At 49.5% G+C, this 27,243-nt stretch overlaps 1 protein-coding gene across 1 annotated transcript; it reads right to left on the bottom strand.

Annotated features, from left to right (window-relative positions):
• Positions 1 to 12,349: 12,349 nt before the first annotated feature.
• On the bottom strand, positions 12,350 to 13,546 carry LOC149281022 (G protein-coupled receptor 151-like). Its single transcript, XM_089499832.1, has one exon. It carries the CDS (start codon positions 13,544 to 13,546, stop codon positions 12,350 to 12,352), a length of 1,197 nt encoding a protein of 398 aa, XP_089355958.1.
• Positions 13,547 to 27,243: the final 13,697 nt, after the last annotated feature.

Below are 27,243 nucleotides of genomic sequence, written 5' to 3'. Positions count from 1 at the left end.
CTGTGCGATACGAAGAAGGAGAGTTGGGAGAAAAGGGACAATTCTTTCTTGGACAATGGTTTTCCCAACATCCGGAACCAGGTCGGGGCTGGCCATCTGGTGGGCCATTGGCAGACAGCGCCACACACTCACCTGTCAGTGGGCCTTAAAGTGCCAGAGCCGCCTCCGCCATCACCGGTCCGACCTGCCCAGAAGCATCATGTCTCCACCGGCCCAGCAGCTTCTTAAGGGGCTGGATGGAGATTCTTAAGGGCTGAATCTAGACCGTTGCCTAAATTTTTTTTGCCCAAGCGCCTCCTCGCCTGCCCTGCGATGATAAGAGGCCGAGGGGATGTGGAGCAGCAGAAGCTTCCAGACCCCAAATAATGAAACATAACTTTCCATACATTTATTTCTGGCTCAGGCTACAGTATTTGTAAAAGGAGATTTCTGGCTGGCTTTTGGCGCCCCCCCCCAGCCGGGAGACTGTCTGTAGTACATGGGAGATGCTGCGGTTTTATTCTGTCAACAAGCAGCTGGTAGGATCCCGTCAGTTTCCATGGAAACCGACTTCGTCCCGTCTCTTTGTGCTCCCGTACTCTTTCCCTGCGGCTCTCGGGAATCTCGCTGGGCCGTGGAGGCCTGATGCTTCTTGTTGTAGGTCTCTGACAAAGTATCCCACGGGGGGCGAACACTCTGACACGGGGGGGGGGATAACGCTTCATTCAGACGGAGATGAGGCGCCATCCAATTAATTCTGAATCTTTACAGCGGGGTCGGACATTTCCGCCTAACCCGCGAGACGAGACGCGCGCTGCCTCAACTAGCCTTCTGCCGATCGCATTATAAAAGCTGTCGGCAGAATCTTCTTCTTAGGAGTTTATCCAATAAGTGGCAGCTAATAAAAATTTTTATAAAAATACATTGAAAAGCTGGGAATTTCACCAATTACTCCCCAGCACTCGTGGTGGTCTGGGATGACGGCCCATGTCCGTGGTGACCTGGACGGGCTGCTGGTCAAGAAAGTCCTCTGAGATTGAGCCGTCGGCGGCAGCTCGCGGTCGGATGAGTGTTAATGGTGCCGAGGAGCCGGCAGAGTTCACTTGCGGATACGGCTGAGATCGGCCTAAATAGAGTTTAGTGAATACATCAGTTATTAGCAATGCATGCCAAGGGCTGCCACGGCCGTGTTTGCAGGGAAGCATTCCTGGGAACCCGCCGGGTTTTGCTCGGAGACTCCGGGTGAAGAGACATCACCTCGGGGAAACTCTGCGTCACCGGAGCCGCATGGCCGCACTCCCCAATCGCCGCCCACTTCCCCCCAACAACCGCGTTTTCCTGCGTGTAACCTCAGCGGGACCGCCCCCTGACGTCAGCCGGACCGCCTACACGGAGCACGAAAACGAAGAGCAGGTGGGGCCTGGATGTTCCCAGGTATTGAGACCCCCGTCGCCCGCAATCGCCGCCATCCTCCATATTTGAGTCTTAAATCTGTTTTACTAAGGAAGTGCCGGATTTACGAGACATTCTGAGGTCCGGGGAAGCCGGTATGGTCGCCCACTCGTTGCCGAGTCTGGCTCTGCGAGTGGGTGAGTGGGAGCTGCAGGGGAACCGCCGGATTCCGCTCTTTAATTAATTATCGCAGAGCTAATGCTTGTGAAGTAAAACAAGCGAACAGGACATTAAGGCATTAACCCTTTCATATCACTCACGCGCCTCCGCCATTGGAAAGCCAGCAAACGTTAATCATTTTGTTAACCCCTTCACTGGATGTATCTATTTCTAGAAGGGATTGGGCTCTTTTCAATTCCCATTAATCAGTCTCCATCCCCCCCAACACAGGGTCAGATGTACACAAAGGGCAACAGCTAATTATTTGCCCCTGCCTATACTGTGAATAAGGAGCAATAACTTTCTAAATTACCCTGAGAATAATATTAACCCATTAATAGCCATTCACCTATTGTAGTGATTTGCTAATGATGGCAGCCAAGTGGCTCTAATAACTTAAATAGGTAAAGGTATAGATATTCTGAATGGAGTCACCTGTATCCAAGCAGGGATTCCCGCTGTGATAAAGCAGGGAGAAAAGCACCAATCGGGATGCTCAGATATCATTAAATCAGAGGAGATTATGAAGGAGTCGGCTCCAGGCCATATACCCCCATTTCACCAGTCCAAATTGAAAAAGTGGGACAACTGCCCATTTACCATGGGCAGCGAGGGGGTGCTTAAGAAATCGGGAATGTTCTCTGAAAATTGGGCCTGTTGGGAGGCATGACCCAGAGAGTGAGCCCATTTAAACATTTAGTCTACTATGCCATATTTGGCAGTAATTTTTTCGTAAGGGAAATAATAATAGTAATAAGAATAGTAATAATAGCAATAGGAGTAATAATAATAGTAAAAATAAGAATAGTAATAGTAGTAATAATAATAAGAATAGTAATAATAATAGTAATAATAAGAATAATAGTAATAATAATAGTAATAATACTGCACCGACAGATGAACCAACATGAATCAAACGCAGCGAATAATCCACCCGCTGCAGAGGATTCTGGGTAATGCCAGATAATTGCTTAATACCCACAATGCATCTCCTCTCCTTCTGTCCAGATTAAGGCCCCGTCCGTCTGTAATCTGTCCCGCAGATAAACTTCTCAGGGGATCCGGCTTCTCACATCTGCTTCATAAAAGCCTCTTCTCGTCCAGCATATGTCTTATTTAACGGCCGAAGCCGTGACCTCTGGGGCCCTCTGTGATTGGATCGCAGGTCCCGCCAAGTCTGTATCTCCCCGCTTATCCAATGGCACAACAACTCCCATCATCCACAGGGGGCAATTCATCCAACAATGTTCTCTTACAAGAATTTTAGTTCATTCTTTTAGTATTTTTTAAGGTCTGAATTATCCACAAATTCCAATTCTTACACAACGTTTTATTGATTTTTTATTCTTGTTATTATTGTTATTAATATATACGATCCCCGCCATGCAGCAGCCGCCATCTTGCTGCCCCGTCACAGGGTATAAATCACCCCCTCACCCTGAGGTATCTGTGATAATAGCGTTACGCAGGGAGCTGCGCGGCCGGAAACAATCTCTAGCGCTAGACGCTCCTGCGCCATCCGCTAAAACAACGCGGGGAGAGAACAGGAAGCGGCTTACAACTTCCTGCTTGGGCTGACGTGGGAGAGAACAGGAAGCGGCTTACAACTTCCTGCTTGGGCTGACGAGAGGATTCCGATGCTGCCTGCACTGAGGGATCATGGGAAATTGCATGAAATGCAGAGGGGAATTTGCATGAAATGCCCCAACTGTCCCCATAGCTATATCTAGCCTTTAACCCATGTTTTGCTGGCGCAATATGATCGTACAGGCACGCAGAGTTAACTACCTATATCTCTTTACGAGCGCAGAGCTGGGCACGAAGCCCAAAGAGCTACGGCTCGCATTTAAAAAGATTTCTAATTGGTTTAGCTACGGATACGGATTAGAAAAGACATCGCGGAGAATGAAATCAATGAATAACAGAGAAGGAGGATGGCGGGGGGGAACCGAATGAGTGAAAGGGGCAGGAGAGAGGGCACGGCGGGGGCACGGGGGGCTCGGTTTTAATTTAGCTGTAATTGTTGGGTAATACCACAGGCCCCGTCCTATCTGCTGCCATTAACACGGCCATCAGTCAGCGGCGAGCCGACGTAATGAGAAATCCACGGACAAATATCACGTCGCGCTTTATCCCGCCACACTCTGACAGCCGCCCACGGGAAATGCCACACGGGAGCAATAATCACTCTCAGGCTGCGATATTAATGTCAAAGCCTTTCCAAAGCAGCGCATTCTCATTCCTCGTCTTCTTCCTCTTATTATTATCTATTTTAAGAGCAATGCCTCGGAGAATCTGTGATATACGTCTGGAAAGCCATCCACCATGCCATTGTTATGTAAGCATAGCGGCCAAGTGACCCTGCTTAGTTTGATCAGTCCCTCTTTGGACCCAAAATCTTTGTGCCCTCCTTTGATTTTTTTTTTACAGGCCAAAGCAGTGAGAATATCCTCGGTTTAAATTGGTTTCTTAAATAAACTCCGTCCTCCCCAGCTGCTACCCACAAGATATTATGTTAAAAAATCATAATTTAATGCAGAAAGAAATAGAAATAAAGTGGTGAAAATTTCTTTGGAGCCCCCCCCCATAGCTAAGATGCACGCATACTAACACGCAAACTCACTCTAACACCGTGCACTTACACTCCCCCATTGCTCATATAAGGTGTGCGCTTATGGGAGGATCTTATGGCGGGGTGATGGGTGGAACACGGGTGAGAAATGGGCAGGGCAACGGGATGGGAGGGGCATGGAGCCCAGACTTTATGTCTGTACTGGGCCCTGGCAAGGACCTTACCATCTATAGCAGATATTAGGCAAAAATGAAGCTTTAATGTTTCTTTTATTTTTCATCACCAACCACGAAATATCACAAAAAGAAAAATAATTTGAAAAAATAATTCTACATTTTTAGCATTTGCTTAGAAGGAGTTGTTTCCCGGGGGACGTTCGGGTCAGGCCGGCTCCGGCATTAGGCTATTTGCGTTATAATTCCCGCTATTATCGCCCTCTCGCTGTAATTACCACTAATGGTGCGTTCAAGTCAATGGTCGTCGAACTGTGCTGCGTGTAAAGCCCCGCGTGGCGCTAATTACCGATGAGAGACGCTTGTTGGACATCTTCATCATTATCCCCGAAGGGGCTGCGAGGAGGGGCCCATGACACGGTCATTAAATCATGGCGGCTTATTAACCGACGCGACGGAACCTTCGTATAAACAGTCGTTAGAATCTCATCGTATCATTAAACTTACTTCAACGAGGAGACGCCATATAAAACCAAACGGCCCCCGATCTATAAAACCAACCGGCCCCAATCTATAATACCAACCGGCCCCCAATCTATAAAACCAACCGGCCCCCAATCTATAAAACCAACCGGCCCCCGATCTATAAAACCAACCGGCCCCCGATCTATAAAACCAACCGGCCCCCAATCTATAAAACCAACCGGCCCCAATCTATAATACCAACCGGCCCCCAATCTATAAAACCAACCGGCCCCCAATCTATAAAACCAAACGGCCCCCGATCTATAAAACCAACCGGCCCCCAATCTATAAAACCAACCGGCCCCCCATCTATAATACCAACCGGCCCCCAATCTGTAATACCAAACGGTCCCCAATCTATAAAACCAACCGGCCCCCATTCTATAAAACCAACCGGCCCCCGATCTATAATACCAAACGGCCCCCGATCTATAAAACCAACCGGCCCCCAATCCCTAAAAACCAACCGGCCCCCAATCTATAAAAAACCAACCGGTCCCCCAATCTATAAAACCAACCGGCCCTCATTCTATAAAAAACCAACCGGCCCCCCAATCTATAAAAAACCAACCGGCCCCCCAATCTATAAAACCAACCGGCCCTCATTCTATAAAAAACCAACCGGCCCCCCAATCTATAAAACCAACCGGCCCCCCAATCTATAAAATCAACCGGCCCCCGATCTATAAAACCAACCAGCCCCTGATCTATAATACCAAACGGCCCCTGATCTATAAAAACAACCGGCCCCCAATCTATAAAACCAATCGGCCGCTAATCTATAAAACCAACCGGCCCCCAATCTCTAAAACCAACAGGCCCCCAACCTCTAAAACCAACTGGCCCCCAATCTATAAAACCAACCGGCCCCAATCTTACAATCCCCTCACTGTATTACCTTCTACCACTTCTGCTGGGAGGCTGTTCCACTTATCTACTGCCCTCTCATTAATTTAAAACTTCTTTACTTTCCATCTAGGCCTCCGAGCCTCTAGTGCTAGATTCTGGCTTCTTTTTTCTTCTCCTTTATTCTCTCCTCCATCACTTTAGCCAGTTTGAATGTTTCCCTCCTATCCTTCCTCCCTTCATTCCTCTAAACTAGGAAACCGTGGAATTTTTTCTATTATTTGGCCCATTTGGAGCATCTCTGAGTCAGTCTGTCGCGGAGCTTACACTTTACTTTTCCGCACTTTCCAACCCGTCGATGATCTGATCTCGTCGAGGTTAAAAACCAGGAACACACTGTGCCTGCGCTCGATCCCCACTTACTGGAGTTACATGAAATGTCACCATATTTACCTCGCCTTCCTTTCACTTATATATCTGTAGGTTTCCATTTCTTTATTCTTTCCCCTTTGAACCCATCGGGGGTCCGGCTCCTGGACCACCAAAAGACCATCAGATCTTCTACAAAGGCTTGGGATTAAAGCGACCGTGACCTTTCACACAATCATTCATTAGCTTCTCCTAACGAGGCTACGATAGGAGATGAATCCAGGCCGGTACATTATAGAGTGTATACCGGTATATAGTAGATGAATAAGAGGTGGGCTTTTGGGGCCATACTTTACAGTTTTGTCCATTTCTCCAAATAACGAACCAACGAATGCAATCGGACGAAAGTAAAAAGAGAGCGGGCAACAAGAAAATCTTCATTCATTCGTTCATTCGTCGCCGCAGCCGCCATTTTAACTACACTAAGAGGAGAATCTTGCCATTTTAATTCAAGTTCTTCTATGCGTTTATTTTTTGTTTCCATGGCAACTGGAAGGACGAATGGGATTTCCAAAAACGAAAATGTTGGACGAATATCGTCGAATATGAAGAAATAATCCCCCCCGCCCACAAACGGACACGAACTTTCCGCCGGCGCCCAAGTCTAAGGAAAGGTTTTGGCTAAGAAGGGGTTAAAATTCACGTTTGCCTGACACTTCCCTCTCATCCTTTTATAGATTTATAGATCTCTAATGGTCGCTTGGAGTCCTCATTGTGCCGTTTGTCTAGACTGTGATTAGGAGCACATGGATCATTGCGGGGTAACACTTGACTGCTTAGCCCTAGAGACCGCTACCAGATCCAACCCCTTATACCCCAAACCCAGTAATAACAACACGAGCCGTTAATGTGGGTAAGGGCGTCGGCCACAGCTTTATTAACACAGCTTTATTAACACAGCTTTATTAACACATGCCAGCATAACAATATGTACCAAACCTAACCTTATAACAACCCGCCAGCTGCTAGCCATTAAGCCCAGCAGGCGGTTCAACAAACACACAAACCAAGAGTTCTAGCCCAGCGGGTGCCATCAGCCTCCCCGAGCCCATAGGGGCGCAGCCTCGACTTCTCCCATTCCAATCGCTGGCCAGAGCTGTGACTGCAAAAGAAAGAACAAGCAGCAACCCCAGAAATATCATGACATAAATGGGGGGGGGGATAGGTGAGCCTGTCCTTAGGATCCAGGCAGGAAAAGGTAGGAGCACCCTTTGTCATCACCTTTTAAACCCTCGCCCGCAACATTGTTGCGACCTCCTAGCCAATGGTGACCCTGCAATTAACCCTATACTGCGGCCTAGGCCAGCAGTCATATTCCCCCTTTCCTAAAGTTCCAGGGGGCCCCTTTAACTCCCGACGTACAAAAAGAAGGAGGCCGAATGAGGTGTGATAATAGGAGACACGCAGGAAACCAACGCGCCGTCTCCCAGAATGCTCGGAACCTGAGACTTTTTCATATAATTGCAGTGACTTCTGATGCTGGCAACCAAAGGGTTTTAAATGGCTACCATAAGATTTATTTATAAAGCGCCAACAGATACCGTAGCGCTGCTGTAACGGGGAGAGCGAAAATGAACAATAACTGACAAGATACAAAATTGGCAATTACATAAACGCTACTCGTGCATTCGGATTTGTAGGAATTAGAATTTTGATCGAATTTGTTCATTTCTGATGAATACGGGGGCCATTTTTCTCTTTTTGCAGGTAATTTGTTAAAGCTGCCGGGTATTAGTGGAGTAGTAGAGCGGGGGTCACTTTTCAGCAGGGACGCAGCGCATTCCATCTACACTCCCTGATCCGAGGGTCCCCGACGTACAGAGCTGAGCGTTAGTGGACGTCGCTGGGGTTAGCGCGATGTTCTGTAATTAGAACGTTACGGGGATCCTGAGGAGAATCCCGCCAGCGGTTTTTGCTTCTCTCCAGAGAAATCTGCTCAGATCGGTAGGAAATCCAGAAGCTCTGGAGATGTCGCTCTCTGATTAACGCATCGGATGATGTCACGCGGATGACGCTATACGATATTTCCCTCTCGCTGGGAATCCGAATCTCTTTATAGAATGAAAAAAAACTTAAAAATTAGATTTATTGATGAGTTCTGGATTTTGATTTTTTTTGCTTGTATCAGGAAAGAAATTCACTGTCCACTCACCATTACCTTCCACTCACCATTACCTTCCACTCACCATTACCTTCCACTCACCATTACCGTCCACTCACCATTACCGTCCACTCACCATTACCTTCTACTCACCATTACCTTCCACTCACCCTGACCTTCCACTCACCCTGACCTTCCACTCGCCATTACCGTCCACTCACCATTACCTTCCACTCACCCTGACCTTCCACTCACCCTGACCTTCCACTCGCCATTACCGTCCACTTCGCCATTACCTTCCACTCGCAATTACCTTCCACTCACCCTTACCTTACCTTCCACTCACCATTACCGTCCACTCTCCATTACCGTCCGCTCACCATTACCTTCCACTCGCCATTACCTTCCACCCACCCTTACCTACCACTCACCGTTACCGTCCACTCTCCATTACCTTCCACTCACCCTTACCTTCCACTCACCCTTACCTACCACTCACCATTACCGTCCACTCTCCATTACCTTCCACTCACCATTACTGTCCACTCACCCTTACCTTCCTCTTGCCATTACCTTCCACTCACCCTTACCCTCCACTCGCTAATTGTCTCCCGACACAGTTTGTAGAGTTAACATCGTTCCCGGTCCTGCTGAATATCCTAACCTTTCAAGTTCAAGATTTATTTTTTTGCCAACAACACTCAATTGTCATGTGATACTAAAGCAGGCCCTGATTGGATGCTGCCATGGAAACAGGAAATGCTTCTTAAAAGTCTCTGTATTGTTTGCATGACTTCATGATTTCTGCAGGGGGGGGTTAATTATTTTAACAGCGTTGAATTGTTGAAGTATTATTAACCCTTTAATAGCCTATCACGAAGACCCTATGTGTTACCCAAACGGCTCTAATAACGGCCCCGATGGCAGCCTTGACTTCTCTCGCGTCGTCTCTTTAGGCATTTATTCCCTCGCAATGAGACCCACCTTAGACTCACCTCAGGAGTATAAGCGACCCATTAAGGGTTAAAGTAAGTATTTGTGCAGAAAGGTAAAAAGTAGCGCTAACAGAATATTGTTTATTGAGTAAATATGTAACTTAATAAAGATCGGAGCCGAGGGCCGCGCATGGAAAAGGAGTCAAGACTGTTATGATATCATAGATTACAAAAAGAAACATGGCTGCCCCCGGTAATCAGGAGACCGCGGCGTATTATAGAGCGTCAGTCTATGGGAATCATTAGAGTGCCTCGGTCTGAATCACCCAGCCAGACTCTCTGACTAATGAAAGACCAAGTAAAGTGCGGAGGTCGGTGGACATTTCTGTCTGATCCAATGAGGAGAGCCGGGTGCCGGGATATACCCCAACTCTCTGCGCAGACAAGCACAATTACCCCTCAGCAGGGCGGGCCTAGGGGGCTGCAGGGGGCATTCTATAGGTGCAGCAGTACAGCACAGTACAAACTAATATACGTCTCTATCCATTAACCCTTCAGAGCGAGGGCAGTGCTGGGGAAGTCTGAACGATGGCCTCCGGCGAGGACGCGGCGCTCGGTAATAACATCACAAAACCATAAAAAGAAAGTCATTTCCATATCGTGTCCGAGCGCAGAATCCTCCCCCGCGGGGTTAATCAACGACAAAATGGTTAAAAGCCGCCGCAGAATAAAAACGTAATATTTCCAAGTCCGACGTTCGCTGTTTCAATAGATTTGGGGCGCTTTGGGCGCCGCGCAGCCGCTTCAATAAAATAATTACAGAGCCAGGCAACACAGGATGGCTGAGAGTCATGGGAGCCGTAGAGTAACAGTTTATTTAAAGCAGCCTGAAGTTCTTCATCCGCAGATATTTAACCCCTCAGGGCAGAAATCAAAAAAAGGGGCATTTTTTTAAAAACTAAAAACAATTTTACAATATAATTTCCCGTCTGTAACTTAATCAGTCGTTGGTCTCGTCTTAGATTCAGGAGCCGTATGTCTACCCCATGCATGTTTAATCCCCTCACTGTATTACCCTCTACCACCTCTGCTGGGAGGCCGTTCCATTTACCCACCACCCTCTCAGTAAAGTAAAACCTTCTTCTGTTCCATCTCAGTCTCTGACTCTCTAGTGTTAGATTCCGGTCTCTTGCTGTAACTTTTCTCCTCCTTTGGAATCTTTCTCTTCTTTCTCCCATCACATCTCTTTCCTCTATCATCATCTCTCTCTCCCCTGTGTCTCTCTCATCACCTCTCTCTTCTCCCTCATCCTCTCTCTCTTTCTCTCTCTCTCTCCTTGTCTCTCTCCCATCCCCTCTCTTCTCCTCTTTTTCCCCCCTCTCTTTTCTCCAGTCTCCCTCTTTTTTCCTCTCTCTTCTCTCCCCATCTCTCTCCCATCACCTCACTCTTCTCTCTCATCCTCTGTCTCTCTCGTATCTCTCATCCTCTGTCTCTCTCGTATCTCTCATCCTCTCTCTCTCTCGTATCTCTCATCCTCTGTCTCTCTCGTATCTCTCATCCTCTCTCTCTCTTCTCTTCCCATCTCTTTCTCCCATGTCCTCTCATCTCCCATCTCTCTTGCTCTTTTCCCCTCTCCTTTCTCCAATTTCTTTCTCTTTTTTCTTCTCTCTTTTCTCCCTGTCTCTCTCCATCCCCTCTCTTCTCTCCTGTCTCTCCTCCTCTTTTTCCCTCTCATTTCTCCCCTGTCTCTCTCTCTCTTCTCTCCCCAAGTTCTCTCAGTCTTTCCTGATCCTTTTTCTCCTGTAATTCGCCCCGTTTTAGTCTCCGGAATGTCGATATCCTTTATAAAGATGTCTCTTTAATCATCCCTGAAAGCTTCAGACTCCACGTCTCCCGCTTTATTGTTACCATTCCCTTTTTTTTGAACGATGAGCGTGATTATAATCAGTAATTGAATGATAAGAACCTCTGTCAATAAATCTCTCTGCACTGTTACTTCCCCTCATTGTAGAACAGTAATGAAAATGACATCACCAATGAAACGAATTGTTATGCAATAAGATATCAGCTGGACGAATAAAAGCCCAATGAAACTTTACAGATACATGGAACAGCTCCGGGGCATTAAAGGGACAGTCGCCAATATACTTATCCATATTATGGCAGATCGGGGGGATTTAGAATGGCATTGCTATTTGCCAGTGGTCTGGGGACCAATTTCCTGGGAATTATCCCTGCGGGGAGGAATAAAAAGTGAAATTTTAAATGTTAACCCACCAAGTCCCCCTCTAAAAAGAACATACTGATTATACTTTCCAAGCAACTGAAAGGGTTGTTTGGTTTTAATGCTTTGATTACAAGTATAGTTAATAATAATAATAATAACAATAATAATAATAACAATAATAATCATAACAATAATAGTAATAATTTATTTGTAATATTATTATTTAAAGCCATATTCCACATTTCTATTCCAGGATTCCAGCAGCGAGTGAGTTCATCAGCCTGTTTATCATCCTATTTTATCATCTAATGAGATATTTAAACATCGATTATGAGATTTCCTTATTTTAAGAGACATCCCCCCAGCCCCCCCTCTGTGAGACACACAATGAGCTGCTGGTATTTTCATATTTATTTGAATAAAGCACAGGATTACCTGTTGAGTTCTCTGATTTTCCTGCTACAGACCCCACACACCCCTCCAAACCCCACATAATGCCCCAAACTCTGCTAAACACCCCATTGGGGTATAATGGGATGGGGGGGTAGCTCTCATTTTGTTCATTATTGTATTAGTAAAACTACTGGATTTTGTGTAACATTACAATAAATGACACACGTTTCACAGGCTGCTGGTGATGCCTCCCTAACGACCATAGCTCACAGCACACACAATTCGGATTAACAACATTGTAACAACACAGAGTGTTCATGTTCAGCTGCTCCTCGGTTACAGTTATGGTGTTCTGGACCCCTTTTCCATAGCACTAGAAATCAGGAAGCTTCCTGGGATCCCACGAGTGAATAAAACACAGTAGCAAAAAAGCGTTACCTGTCCAAGAGCCAAGCCATCCCCACCAGGTCCTGTATGTGGAGGCTGGAACTTGGCCCCCACTATTCATACAGTAGTCAGGCAGACTAAAGAGTCCTCAGCAAAGCCTCCCGGTGGAGCTCAGGGCTTGTCCTGGTGCTCCCATGGCATGGGGTCATTGTCTTCTCCTGCTGTGGTATTTCTGCGGTCCTGCCAGAAATGCTCCACATCTGGAAGGATCTTCTCTTCCTTCTGTCTGCACTCCTGGGAGGCTCTCAGTCCACAAGATGAGTGCAAGTCCTGCAAGGACTGGATGGTGTTGGTGACCATATCTGAGCCGTTTTCTCCAGCTCTGGTGTGACCTGATCCATAGCAAAGTCTACATCTTACCATGGTCCATACATTCATGAAACCTTCCCTGAATTCTTCAGAAACAGCTAAAAACACCCCAGGGTTCAGGGTACAGTTCAAAAACATGATGACTTGAGCTAGAACCATCAAGGCTGTGGGAGGTTGAAGAGTCCCAAAACTGCTGTGCCTTGCCCATATCCAGACAATCCATTCTGGAAGCCACATAGCTTCAAAGGCCAGGCTGACACTCATTAACATGGAGGTGATCTTCCTGCTGAGGAGTCTTGGATTGGGCACCCGGTTCCTCCTCTCCTTTCTTCTTCTCAGAGCTCTCATGTAGCAGAAGAAGGTGAAGAACATGGGGACAACATAAGCCATGATGGGGTAGAGCTTGCTGAAGACACTCATGAATTTGTAGGCATAGGTAGGGATATCAAAGCTGCAGATGAGACCCCCCTGTTTCATTTCCAGCTGGGTGAAGATCAGGTGTGGAAGGGGCAACAGAAGAGACAAGGTCCAGGTGAAGAGGAGGACAAGCCATACCTGTTTCTTATTGAAGCTGATGAACTTCGGTGGGGTGACCACATGCTTGTACCTGGCATGTGCCATCGCAGCCAGGGTGAAACTTTTCACCACCAGACAGCCATGGAGGAACCAGTCTGTGGTCTTACACACAAAATCCCCAAACACCCAGGACTGTCTGGCGTAGGTGACAATTCGAACAGGTATGCAAAACAATATCAAAAGCAGGTCGGTGGCCCCCAGGTTGATGACCAAGCAGTTGACCACCGAACATTTACCTTTCCTGAAATCATGGAAAAGGATGGCAATCAGCAGCAGGTTCCCCGTGAACCCCACCAGGCAAATGGTGGCCAGAATCAAAGGTAGGACCACCTTGATTTCCACCCCAACTTCCGAGGGCTGGAGTTCTCCAGAGAAGGAGATCCCGTCCGAGATGTTCATGGTCCTCAAGGAGTAATTGGTCATCTCTGAGATGGTGGAGTCACTAGGAGAGAACCCTGATGGTGAGTGGGAGAAATGTCACATGAACATTGCCCGGGTCCACCACAAATCCACAGCACAGTCCTTCCAGATCAGACGAAGTGTAAATCCAGCTGAGGAATCGTGAGACTGACACTCCGAGGATTTCTTACGTCACTGGCCAACTAATGACGTCGCTCTCTAAAACTTGCCTCACACGAAGCAGCCTCCTAACAAAATGTGTTCAGATGCCCACTGATTTCACGGGAAGGGGGATCTGCGTGGAGAGCGGAGGGTGGAGAGAATATTCATTCTATAGAAAGGCATCGGAAGAGAAGCTCTGCTGAAGCCGCTCCATAAACCCGCCGCCGTCCGCTGCGCTGTCCGTGGAGCTGTGGTGCTGAAGCCGGCGGCGGAGAGGCGTGGAATCGTTATCCGCCGCCCCCCACGCCCCCCCCTTTCTCTTTATTCACGGCTTTCGTTCTCTTTTGCGCTTTTAGCTACATTTACTCCGTAACCCCGCGCCGATTTATTGCATATCCGCGGGCTACGGCCGGGGATACGGGCAATAATAACTCTCTGAGAGTGATAAAAACACAAGCCCACGGACACGCAGACCCCTGCCGCGCAGACACATATAGTAACACAGTCACACTCCCACAGGCGCCCACGCAGACTCTCAGAGATACACAAATCCACGCACAGACCCCCTGAAACACACAAATTAATGCATAGACCCCCTGAAACACACAAATTAATGCATAGACCCCCTGAGACACACAAATTAATGCACAGACCCCCTGAAACACACAAATTAATGCATAGACCCCCTGAGACACACAAATCCACGCGCAGACCCCCTGAGACACACAAATCCACGCACAGACCCCCTGAAACACACAAATCCACGCACAGACCCCCTGAGACACACAAATCCACGCACAGACCCCCTGAGACACACACATCCACGCACAGACCCCCTGAGACACACAAATTAATGCATAGACCCCCTGAAACACACAAATTAATGCATAGACCCCCTGAGACACACAAATCCACGCACAGACCCACTGAGACACACAAATTAATGCATAGACCCCCTGAAACACACAAATTAATGCATAGACCCCCTGAGACACACAAATCCACGCGCAGAAACCCTGAGACACACAAATCCACGCACAGACCCCCTGAGACTCACAAATTAATGCATAGACCCCCTGAGACACACAAATCCACGCACAGACCACCTGAGACACACAAATCCACGCACAGACCCCCTGAGACACACAAATCCACGCACACACCCCCTGAAACACACAAATCCACGCACAGACCCCCTGAGACACACAAATCCACGCACAGACCCCCTGAAACACACAAATCCACGCACAGACCCCCTGAGACACACAAATCCACGCACAGACCCCCTGAAACACACAAATTAATGCATAGACCCCCTGAGACACACAAATCCATGCACTCACTTATTTGTGGCCCCCCAGACCCCACAGATCTGGGCTGCACTCACTCAGGACGCTAAAGCCCACCCTGTGCTCAGTCCATTGTATTAATGAACACTAATCCCCCCGGAATAATCACCGCCCCCCAGTCTCTGGTGGATAAAGAGCTCTATGGGAGTGGGAGAAGCAGATCTTCCCACCCTGTCTCAAGAGCTACAACTGCCCCAGGGGGGCCTTTGATTAACCCTTTGATTGTTTTTAACCATCAAGGCCAGATGGCAGCAGAGATTTCATAATAAAATATTCTACCCGGTTCCTGGGAGTGTAATTATGTTTTAAAGGGGCCATACAAAGAAGCTCCGAAGACCTCAGAGGTCCCCTGTTCGTCCCAAGGCTGCGATTCTTTGGGTCAAAATGTGCTTTCTAGGGTCAGACGTGGGGTAGGAAGGAAACATTCCCGTGTAATTCTGCCTGAAGAAAGATCTTGAATGGATGGATCTTTAGTTGGAGACCCAACAAGATCATTATTATCCTTTATTACTATTTGCATGGAGATTCTCTCTAGAGGGTGGCATATAAGCAGAACAGCCTCCCAGCAGAAGTGGTAGAGGGTAATACAGCGAGGGTATTAAACATGCACGGGATAGATGAGACCAACGACTGATTTAGGTTCGAGAATTTACAGCAGGAGAAATGGGAGACTAGACGGGGGCCGGATGGGGCCGATCTGCCGGCAGGTTCTGGGTTTAAGCAGAGACTCTCCGGGTCTCCGGGTCATCACAGAGGCTGAGGAGGAGAAACAGATGTGGGCCCCCATCAGACATATTACTCCGAAAGCCCTTGAATCAGGTGTTCTTCTTGTTGAAGATTCCTTCATTACAGTCACATCACAGGACATCCTGAATGCTTCCTGTGTTTGTAGAAGGAAAAGCCGTCAGGGGACACATTCCATCCATATTCTTATCACCAAAAAAACATAAAAATACCTTTTCTCTCCCCAACAAAAAAATTGACCTAAAACGCATCCTAATTGCCTGCCATTTGTCATCTTCTCCTGTCTCAGTCATCGCAGCGGGGTCCATCCATCTTTTTCCTTCTCGCAGCACGAACGCTATAAATCAGCTGCAGATCATCTTCCAAAGAATTAATTGCCAGCTCTTGGATCCAAACCTGGAAATAAATTATTTTGGCCATAGGAGGCTGAAAATCAGCTTCACTTTACGAACATAAAATCTCTGGATTCTCTGGGGATCTCTGGGTCAGTGCAGAGATTCTCCGGGTCTCCGGGTCGTGCAGAGATTCTCCGGGTCGCGCAGACATTCTCCGGGTCTCCGGGTCGCGCAGAGATTCTCCGGGTCGCGCAGAGATTCTCCGGGTCGCGCAGAGATTCTCAGGGTCTCCGGGTCGCGCAGAGATTCTCCGGTCTCCGCGTCAGTGCAGAGATTCTCCGGGTCTCCGGGTCAGCGCAGAGATTCTCCGGGTCTCCGGGTCAGTGCAGAGATTCTCCGGGTCTCCGGGTCGTCCAGAGATTCTCCGGGTCAGTGCAGAGATTCTCCGGTCTCTGGGTCAGCGCAGAGATTCTCCGGGTCTCCGGGTCGCGCAGAGATTCTCCGGTCTCCGGGTCAGTGCAGAGATTCTCCGGGTCAGCGCAGAGATTGTCCGGGTCTCCGGGTCACGCAGAGATTCTCCGGGTCTCCGGGTCGCGCAGAGATTCTCCAGTCTCCGGGTCAGTGCAGAGATTCTCCGGGTCTCCGGGTCGCGCAGAGATTCTCCGGTCTCCGCGTCAGTGCAGAGATTCTCCGGGTCGTGCAGAGATTCTCCGGTCTCCGGGTCAGCGCAGAGATTCTCCGGGTCGTGCTGAGATTCTCCAGGTCGCGCAGAGATTCTCCGGTCTCCGGGTCAGTGCAGAGATTCTCCGGGTCTCCGGGTCGTGCAGAGATTCTCCGGTCTCCGGGTCAGTGCAGAGATTCTCCGGGTCAGCGCAGAGATTGTCCGGGTCTCCGGGTCACGCAGAGATTCTCCGGGTCTCCGGGTCGTGCAGAGATTCTCCAGTCTCCGGGTCAGTGCAGAGATTCTCCGGGTCTCCGGGTCAGTGCAGAGATTCTCCGGGTCAGCGCAGAGATTCTCCGGGTCTCCGGGTCGTCCAGAGATTCTCCGGGTCAGTGCAGAGATTCTCCGGTCTCCGGGTCAGCGCAGAGATTCTCCGGGTCTCCGGGTCGCGCAGAGATTCTCCGGTCTCCGGGTCAGTGCAGAGATTCTCCGGGTCAGCGCAGAGATTGTCCGGGTCTCCGGGTCACGCAGAGATTCTCCGGGTCTCCGGGTCGCGCAGAGATTCTCCGGTCTCCGCGTCAGTGCAGAGATTCTCCGGGTCTCCGGGTCAGTGCAGAGATTCTCCGGGTCTCCGGGTCGTGCAGAGATTCTCCGGTCTCCGGGTCAGCGCAGAGATTCTCCGGTCTCCGGGTCAGTGCAGAGATTCTCCGGGTCAGCGCAGAGATTGTCCGGGTCTCCGGGTCACGCAGAGATTCTCCGGGTCTCCGGGTCGCGCAGAGATTCTCCGGTCTCCGCGTCAGTGCAGAGATTCTCCGGGTCTCCGGGTCAGTGCAGAGATTCTCCGGGTCTCCGGGTCGTGCAGAGATTCTCCGGTCTCCGGGTCAGCGCAGAGATTCTCCGGGTCGTGCTGAGATTCTCCAGGTCGCGCAGAGATTCTCCGGTCTCCGGGTCAGTGCAGAGATTCTCCGGGTCAGCGCAGAGATTCTCCGGGTCTCCGGGTCAGCGCAGAGATTCTCCAGTCTCCGGGTCAGTGCAGAGATTCTCCGGGTCTCCGGGTCACGCAGAGATTCTCCAGTCTCCGGGTCAGTGCAGAGATTCTCCGGGTCTCCGGGTCAGTGCAGAGATTCTCCTGGTCAGCGCAGAGATTCTCCGGGTCTCCGGGTCAGCGCAGAGATACTCCGGGTCTCCGGGTCAGCGCAGAGATACTCCGGGTCTCCGGGTCAGTGCAGAGATTCAGGGGAGGGACTTATATCCTCCAATGGAATGTAAGTGCAGCAAAAACTTTATTTAAGCGAGAATAAAACATTGCGAGCGTTATTTTTTGTTTCCGGTGCTGCTATAACTGTGAGTAATACAGAAGGCTTGGCCCATTGGTGACCACTGCCAACACTCACTGTGTGCCTGGGTCTTAATTACCTGCTTATCTGCTGACCAGGATGCTGAGGAGGCCAAAGTCTCCAGGACAGCAGGTGAGGGATGTATAGCGCATGTACAGAGGGTTTAAAGGTGAGGTTTAGGAGGCTCAATGAAGTTCTGTTGAAGCCTAGTGTGACCTCAGTCCCCAGTTTTTCTCTATTAAATACGTAATATTTTCATTGTATAGAAGCTGCTTAGGGGCCTGATGGATGAACGGGGGCCCCTGAAGAGCGAAACGTCCAAAATATTGGCCAACGCTCCCAAGCCTTGGGTAGAGCGGAGACCTCTGGTGACGTCTGGTGGGCTCCTTCATGTTGGAGGCATCCATAGCTGGAGCGTTGTAGCTGCGTTAACCCTCGCAGTGTTGGGGGTAGATTCATGTAACTGGTTTGATGTTACAGACGTTTTCAAGGCCGAAAATCTTTCACTTCTTATAAACCGGAACGTACGGATTTCTCAAGGTTTCTCTTCTGCTGGACTTTATGATGGTTGGGAGGCCACCAACAAGACCCAGAACGCTGGAAATGGTCACATTAAAACGTTGATGGACACAGCGTAAAAACATCACCATCAATAAAAGGGAGAAAAGCCGGACTGGGAACTGTTTTGATTTTCATTTTGGAGAACGCAGTAAACATCGATCGGCTCTGTGAGGAACAAACTGTTTAACCCCATCCTCTCGCGGCGGCTCTCAGCTCCCTCTTTACTTGTTTTAAGTTTCCTGTTTTGGTCATTATTGTTATGGTTGTTCTTCGGATGGGGAGATCTCAATATGTCCGGCTTGGGGGAGATAAAAGAGAGAGGGGATGGGAGAGACATAAATATTTAAAGGTATTTAACAGGACAGGAGGGAAGTTTATTTCAAAGGAGGAGAAAAAGTTACAACCGGTCAAAATCTATCACTAGAGTGGGATAGATAAGTGGAGCAGCCTCCCAGCAGAAGTGGTAGAGGGTAATACAGTGAGGGGATTAAACATGCATGGGATAGACATACGGCTCCTGAATCTAAGACGAGACCAACGACTGATTACGGTTTGAGTCGTTACAGCAGGAGAAACGGGCGACTAGACGGGGGCCGGACGGGGGATCGCTTTCCTTCGCCGGTGGGAGAGACTCGCTTTCCTTGCCGGTGGGAGAGACTCGCTTTCCTTTGCCGATGGGAGAGACTCGCTTTCCTTGCCGGTGGGAGAGACTCGCTTTCCTTCGCCGGTGGGAGAGACTCGCTTTCCTTCGCCGGTGGGAGAGACTCGCTTTCCTTTGCCGATGGGAGAGACTCGCTTTCCTTTGCCGATGGGAGAGACTCGCTTTCCTTGCCGGTGGGAGAGACTCGCTTTCCTTCGCCGGTGGGAGAGACTCGATTTCCTTGCCGCTGGGACAGACTCGCTTTCCTTCGCCGGTGGGACCGACTCGCTTTCCTTCGCCGGTGGGACCGACTCGCTTTCCTTGCCGGTGGGAGAGACTCGCTTTCCTTCGCCGGTGGGACGGACTCGCTTTCCTTCGCCGGTGGGACCGACTCGATTTCCTCGCCGGTGGGAGAGACTCGCTTTCCTTCGCCGGTGGGAGAGACTCGCTTTCCTTGCCGGTGGGAGAGACTCGCTTTCCTTCGCCGGTGGGAGAGACTCGCTTTCCTTGCCGGTGGGAGAGACTCGCTTTCCTTGCCGGTGGGAGAGACTCGCTTTCCTTGCCGGTGGGAGAGACTCGCTTTCCTTGCCGGTGGGAGAGTCTAGGTGGGCTGAACGGTTCTTATCATCAAATTCTATGCGTCTTGCTGTGGGTTGAAAGCCCCTGCCGGGGTAACGCGGATCAGTTTAGGGCGATCACTAACGTCGTCCGGTCGATCTCTAAGCGGCGTCTGTTAACCAAATCCACGAAGAGACAATTTACCGGTAGCGAGAGCCGGTACCTCTTACGCACGAAACGCTTTACGGTGAGAATGATTTCCTGAGATTTAATTAATTTAAAGCGGGGAATGATTGATTTATTCAAGGCTTGTCAAGGCGCGTTTGGAGTCATGGAGCCAGCTGGGACTCTGATACTCTGGAGATGGTAAAGACTTTATATAAGACCGGGTTACATTACGTGCCGAGCACAGGGTGGTAGACAAGTGGAGCAGCCTCCTGGCAGAGGAGGTAGAGGCTAATACAGTGAGGGAATTGAAGCATGCATGGGACAAGCTTATGGTTCTGTTAAATACAGTGCAAGAAAAATGTCTCTGATACGTTATATATATTTTATATTCTGTACATGGAGAACCAGAAATGTTGGGATTGCGCTTTTGGAATGAGGGAGGGGGTCATTAAATTATTATTTTTTGTACAAATTGCTATAAAGCATTAATAGCTGTCAGCCTCCGATGTCGGGGCGAAGGGTCCCGTCGACGCGTTTCATGGTATTTCCCATTTCGATTCTGCCTTCCATGCAATTTCAGCCTTTTATTCACGCTTTTGTATCAAAGCTGAGGCAGCGATTATTTCGTTGGACCTCCAGGAATAAAGCGCCCCTCGGCTCCGCCTTTGGTTTTGTTGGTGGCCGGGTCCCTACGTGGGCGAAGGAAGCGCTTTGCTGCTTTGCTGTGCTCGGAAATTTCTAAAGGTTCTATTTCAGGAATCGCTCGTTCATCGGCGGCCTTGCGCTGACGCATCCTATTCAGAGGACACGGAACAAAGACAGGTGCTTTGTGCCGAGACGTATCCGTGTCTGTCATTGTGAAAGACTTTATCCATGCGCAGGTTAACTTGTTCCAGCAGACAGCCGGGAGCCTCTTTGAAGGGACTTAGAGCCTAATGAGGGAAGCTGCGATCTTTGGGTCCTTTTATTACTTTAAGGGTCTGAAACCCAGCAGAGCTGTTTGTGCCTCTCGATGTCTGATATCAAGTCATCTGAATCTGGTTCATCACTCAAGGTTCCTTCAACTTCTGCCCCCAACTTGGTGAGCGATGATCTTCCAGGCATTGTCTACAATGCTCTCCAATGAAGTCTGATGTTTCTTCCCTTATTACAAGTTATGTTAGACGATAAGAAATGATATTTATGTCTCTTTCAGGACACTTTTCTTCTCTGTCCACCGCTATGACTGACTGGGACTGGATATAGTACTCGAGGTCGTTGAGACATGCGCGGTTGTACTGCTATTTCCCTTGTACGGCTTTGTTTTTGAAGCAGGGTGGCCTTCACATCGCGCCAACGAGGAGGATACGTTGTATAAAGTGAGGCTGTTCATTTAGAGGAACGAGCTGGGATTGGACAGTCGGGGAGGGATATATTGTGGGGGACACCTGAGGAAGTTCTCTTGTGGAATGAAACATGTAGGGTGCGGGGAATAGTAACTTCTTTAATAGTCTGATGCAGGCACCAAGTCCACCTCCACTTCCCGGACCCTCCAGACATTTGGAGAGAAGGCGCCTCCATTGAGCTCCTGTTCCATCCAACAGGTCGTCTTGATTATCTGAGCTCGATTGCCCTTGAGCTGGTTCTGCATTTATACGGCGTGAGGACTTTTTCCGTTGATTGGACTTGTTTTATATCCTATGGATTGTTACACTATGTGTATCTCTTTTATCTCTCCGCTCGAGTCTCTCGGAATCTCTAACTCTATCGTGTGAAGAAGATATTCTATCTTGGAAGTGGAGCTCTTGGCTGGTCATGATTATGGAAACCGGTGATGATGATGACGATGATGATGATGATGAGGTAGGTTTGAATAAAGTGTCTACGGCTCCAGTGGTTGAGAGGCCTTGGAGGATACAACAGACGTCACAGCACAACCTTGAAGGCCATGAGTGAAGCGGCTGGATCCAGTGTGTAGAAGATTCCGGAGACCAGGAGGTGGTGTTTTAGGTGTAAGAGTGGGGGCTTCACTGTAAACGACTGTGAGTGTCCATCTATGTGATTGTCCGTGATCCTGCGTGTGAGTTTTTCCTGTTTGTGATTATCCGTCTGTGTCAGTGTGCGCTCCTCCTGTAAGTGTATGTGTATGAGTGTGATCCTGTGTGTGAGTGTCCATTTGTGTGAGTGTGTGATCCTGAATGTGAGTGTCCCTTTGTGTCAGTCTGCGTTCCTGAATGTGAGTGTCCATTTGTGTGAGTGTGTGATCCTGAATGTGAGTGTCCCTTTGTGTCAGGCTGTGGTCCTGAATGTGAGTGTCCATTTGTGTGACTGAGTGATCCTGTGTGTTTGTTCCTGCCTGTGAGTGTGCGATCCTGCCTGTGAGTGACTGCGTGAGGGTAGGCGCATGTCCGCGTGAGCGTTCCATATCAGAATGAGATATGGAGGAATAATGTTTGTTTTTGGAGCTAAATATAGTCGGTCGTGGATTACTTAACCACATTAGAGCACTTTAAATTATTGCCTCCTCCGCCGAGCTCCCTATTAATCCTCCGGCTGCGGCTACTCCAATTCTAACATCGTGACCAGCAGTCCCCAGCCGGAGCGGCTTCCATTAACCAACCCGACGGGGCGAGGAATAACGGGTTAACTGCGGAGGGAGAGCCAGGAAAGCAAACGCACTTTCTAGGATAAGCGTATACATCGTTACATTAACATTCACTTTACACCTGCTTGCAGGGAGTAGCCAGAGAGGGGCAGGACCGGCCACATACATGGGTGGTGCTAGCCATGTGAGGGGCGTGGCTAGCCATCTATAAAGGCAGGGCTAGACCGAGATAGCTTAACTTTGCATGGAAGGAGGATAGGGCTGAGAGTAGGCATGTGAGGTGACCCGGGGAACCTCCCGAGGAGGAGAGCTTCACCCCAAAAGTCTTGACAAAGCCTGGAGAGATCCCAAGCCTACAACTTCCTCCTAGAACCAATTATTTTACTTTGGCGACTTCTACTCATCCTTCATCTGCTCTTCAGATGCCCAACGGAACGAGGACCCCGGCGGTCTGACGCGGACCCATGAACTGGCCAGCCCTGTAGACCACGTCTCTCATCATGCGAGGGGCTCGGGTTCATTATTCCCATGGTGCTCTGGCCGTGGGTTGGTGGGAAATGAAATGTCCCAGGAGATCCGGTGCATTCATCAGCAGCTTCACGGACAATCTGTTTTTGTGATAGGCTCCCCAATATCACACTATTTCAGATTCATTTTAGTGACGGATTTTGGATCTTCTCACCCAGAATGCTCTTATATTCTCCCAATCATACCTATTATTAGTCTTTTTAACCCCAAACATTTAATGAATTAGTAAGAGTCTGGGGAGGACCCGCCGGTGGCTTCGTATGAGCGGGGGGTGCGCCGGTCCTACATGCGCAGAGTCTGATTGTTGTCATTACGCGCTGATATTGGGAAGGAACGGGAAACAGATGTGTCCTCAGAGCAACGCAGAAAAATACCCCGCACCCCCGCGGCAGGCTGGCCAGTAATTGCCTCCTGACCTGGTTTACGGCAATTGGCCTCAGCAAAGGCTGTAGGGAACGCCGGTTGGTACATTTACCCCTAGTCTGCCGCGTCCTGCTTAGAACGTGACAGCAGGAAGGGGTCACAGGAACCACAAAAGGAAGCCTGATTAATCCTCATTACACAAATATTAAAAATACCCCAACCCAGGGAAAGTCTCATGAAAAGTGCTGTGGATATTTATTTACTTTTTTAAGCCTATTGCTCCAATAAACTCCCTTTATCTGCAGACCCGGAGGCGCCGTTGCTGTCAGTCATGTGATATCTTGGGTGACCTTCATGCTCAAACACCACACTGAGCTGATGCTTTATGGTAATGCTAATGAAGTCCGTCCCTCCATAGACTTTCATTAGTCAGAGAGTCCAGGACCCAACATCTAAGAGCCAACACAGATCTCGTGAGATGCCCCCAGTACCCCCTAAAGTGCAGTTTGAGGCAGAAGTTACCAACTTCCTTTTCTTCTTTGACGCTCTCGCAGACACTCGCAGATGCTCTCGCAGGCAGACGCTCTCGCAGGCAGACGCTCTCGCAGGCAGACGCTCTCGCAGACACTCGCAGATGCTCTCGCAGGCAGACGCTCTCGCAGGCAGACGTTCTCGCAGACACTTGCAGATGCTCTCGCAGGCAGACGCTCTCGCAGGCAGACATTCTCGCAGACACTCTCTCAGGCCCTGTGGGCAGTCAGTGAGTTTTGGGGTGAGGTCAGGGATATCTCTGTCTCGCTGCTACACGCTCTTGCTTTTCTGCGCAGGCTCCGTCTGTCTCTTGGCGTGTGGCCCCCGGGTCTCTCTCTCTGATATTACGCATATAGATGAGACGTACGCAGAGATCTATATCCCCTCCGACGTTTCAGGAGTCCAGGTCAGGACGTCTGTGGCATCGAGGCAAGAGGTGAGCAGGACCTCCGCAGAAGGGACCTGGGGAGGAAAAAAGTGTTACGTCTTACTTCTCGACACAAGCGCCAAAGCGGGACAGTGCCTGGAAATCAGGACTGTCTGGCAAAAACTGAGACTGTTGAGAGTCAGCCTTGTGACCTAACACCTGGAAGGGCAGATGATCCTGCCTCTGGCACCCAAGGGGTTAAATCCACCCATCATATAGCAGACCCCTGCATGGCTGCCCCCACATTCAGCTGATGCCCCCCCGAGATCGCGTCGGTCTCAAGTGTCCCTGTTTAGTTTGGCAGTCTAGCTCACAAGGTCTCGATGAAACCCCGCCCACAGCGACCCCTCTGGCCACACCCCCTGAAGGTGTTCCTCTCATCCCATTTGAAATGCTGGATGGTGATTGATATTCTGCGGCTGAAGGAAAGGAGTGCGCGTGGATTTCATCTCCGTGATTGGAGCGACGCTCTGCAGACAGCTGTCACTCATCAGGCTTCTAATTCCGTTCTCATAGAAACCCAGCAGCAGATCGGCCCCATCCGGCCCGTCTAGTCTGTAACAATGTGAACCGTAATCAAGCTCATCTTAGATTAAGGAGCCATTTGCCTATCCCATGTGTGTTTAAATCCCCTCTACCACTTCTGCCAGGAGGCTGTTCCACTTATCCACCACCCTCTCAGTAAAGTAAAAGTTCCCTCATTCCATCTCAGTCTCTGACGCTCTAGTGTTGGATTCCGCTCTCTTGTTGTAGTTTTTCTCCTCCTTTGAAATAAATTCCCTCCCGTCCTTTATTATCCCTTTTTGGATTTAAATGTCGCTCCCATCCCGCCTCCCTCTCTCCCACTCCCCCCCTCTTTCTCTCCCATCCCCTCACATCTCTCCCCGTCTCTTTCGCGTCCCCATGCCGGACATATCGAGGTCCCGCAGTCTCCCCTCGGCAGCGTGTGGTTGCAGGAAATGGTTAATGTAATTATTCGGCTCATCTGTTTTTCCTCCCCGCGCTCCTTTTTTGCCGGGTCTCGCTATTCACCAGTTCAATAAAATCCAGACTTTGTCCTAATCAGGTGAATATTCGGATCACGAGCGCTCGAGAGCCGCAAGCCCTACACGTTTATATCAAACAGAAAAGAGCAAATCCCTGTAAAGACTACCACACGTACAATACAAACTGTCAACACCGACGTCTATCGATCCAGTCCTGCCGCGAGTTCAGAAAGCGTTTCCAATGAACCTGAGGAACTGTAGGTGCGGAGCTGCAGATGCCGGCACAGAAGGACTCCGTCTCGGGTTCTTCGCCCACAGGGCCGGAATCGCACGAGCCGATCCTCTCACCTACACGATACCTCAGAGCCTCGTGGCCCCTGATGGTCCTCACCCTCCCCCCGATTCCGCGGGTCACTGGAGTCCTTGCATGGAGCTGGGACCCAAGGCTTGTGTCGGCCCATATTGGGTAATGATCGGGCCAAGCTGTGGACGGACCCCCAGGGTCCAGTCCTGATGATACAGGTGTGATGGTGGATGCGCGTGGCAATTGGAGACTGGACTATGGCCGCCAACCATGGCCACCGATCGTCACATCTGTAATATTAAATGTATTAAAATGGGGAGATCCGTCCAGCGGTGGTAATCACTCGGTGAAGACTTTTCTGCCCGTAACCATGGAAACACAGCCGTAGCAGATCATTGATGTGGCTTCTACCTAAATGGGGAGGAGATGTGAGGGCAACGGGAGAAGAAGGGAGAGCCGCCGTTCTGTGGCTAGACCAAGGGCGACACAATAGAGCGTCCAAGCATGTTACCGGCGACAGCTTCCATCTCAAGGGGGCGAGACAGCCGGCACAAAATGTGGTGACCTCATACACACCAACCGAGGGCCGTGCCAGTGATAGGACCGGCGGCTGCCCACATACTGACCGAGACTTGGATCCATACCTGGAACTCCATCCCGGTTACGGGTTGAATTTGATCGATTTATGGTCTTTTTTCAACCTAAATTACTAATTTAGGTTGAAATGTCTCCTGGCCCTGTTATCTGACTAAAGAAGAGACCTAGCTGGTCTCAAGAGCTTGCAATCTATCACACTTCAGTGTGTTCCAAATGCGCTTTTTCTTTCCCCGTCTAGCCAGCTGTATCTGTCCTGCGTGCCGTTTATTAGAAGTTGTTATACTGGTTTCCGCCACCAGGCGGCGGTGGTTTTCCATTCCATTGCCCACTGTACCCTTCAGAGCCGTACTCATTGAGCAAGCTCGTTTGGCTACATTCTTAGCGGAGAAGTCGAGTTCTCGCCCCATCTGACACTCACCGGATTGTTTAGGCGGAGAAGCCAAAGCTGCCGAGTAACGCAGAATCGCGTTTTAACGTCCCGTTGTATTAACAGACTTTTCCCGGCAGTTTAAGGGTCCTCGGGCCAACCACCAAACTCAGGATGGGGGCCGTTAACCCATTGTAAACCACCGGCCCGATTCCACCTCAGCACTCCTTATTTCCTGCTTGGCGCTCGGACCTCTGACCACATAAAGTGGTCTTTTACCCATCTCGGGTCTTTTAGGCCAGGACCCCTCTCTTCCTCTTGTGCAGGCAAGGGCCATATTAACCCCTTCTGCTTAAGGGACTCCAGGGGTTTTCTTTGCTGAGGGGGTTGTAGATACATGGAACAGCCTCCCAGCAGAGGTGTTGGAGGGTAATACAGTGAGGGTATTAAACATGCGTGGGATAGACATACGGCTCCTGAATCTAAGACGAGACCAATGACTGATTAAGGTTTGAGTCT

Source organism: Sceloporus occidentalis, unplaced genomic scaffold (genome assembly GCF_023333645.1).
Source record: "Sceloporus occidentalis isolate IW3139 unplaced genomic scaffold, rSceOcc1.0.p SCAF_140, whole genome shotgun sequence".
Lineage (NCBI taxonomy): Eukaryota > Metazoa > Chordata > Lepidosauria > Squamata > Phrynosomatidae > Sceloporus > Sceloporus occidentalis.
Note: the sequence above shows the minus strand (reverse complement) of the source record. Positions and strands in the feature narration are given on the sequence as shown.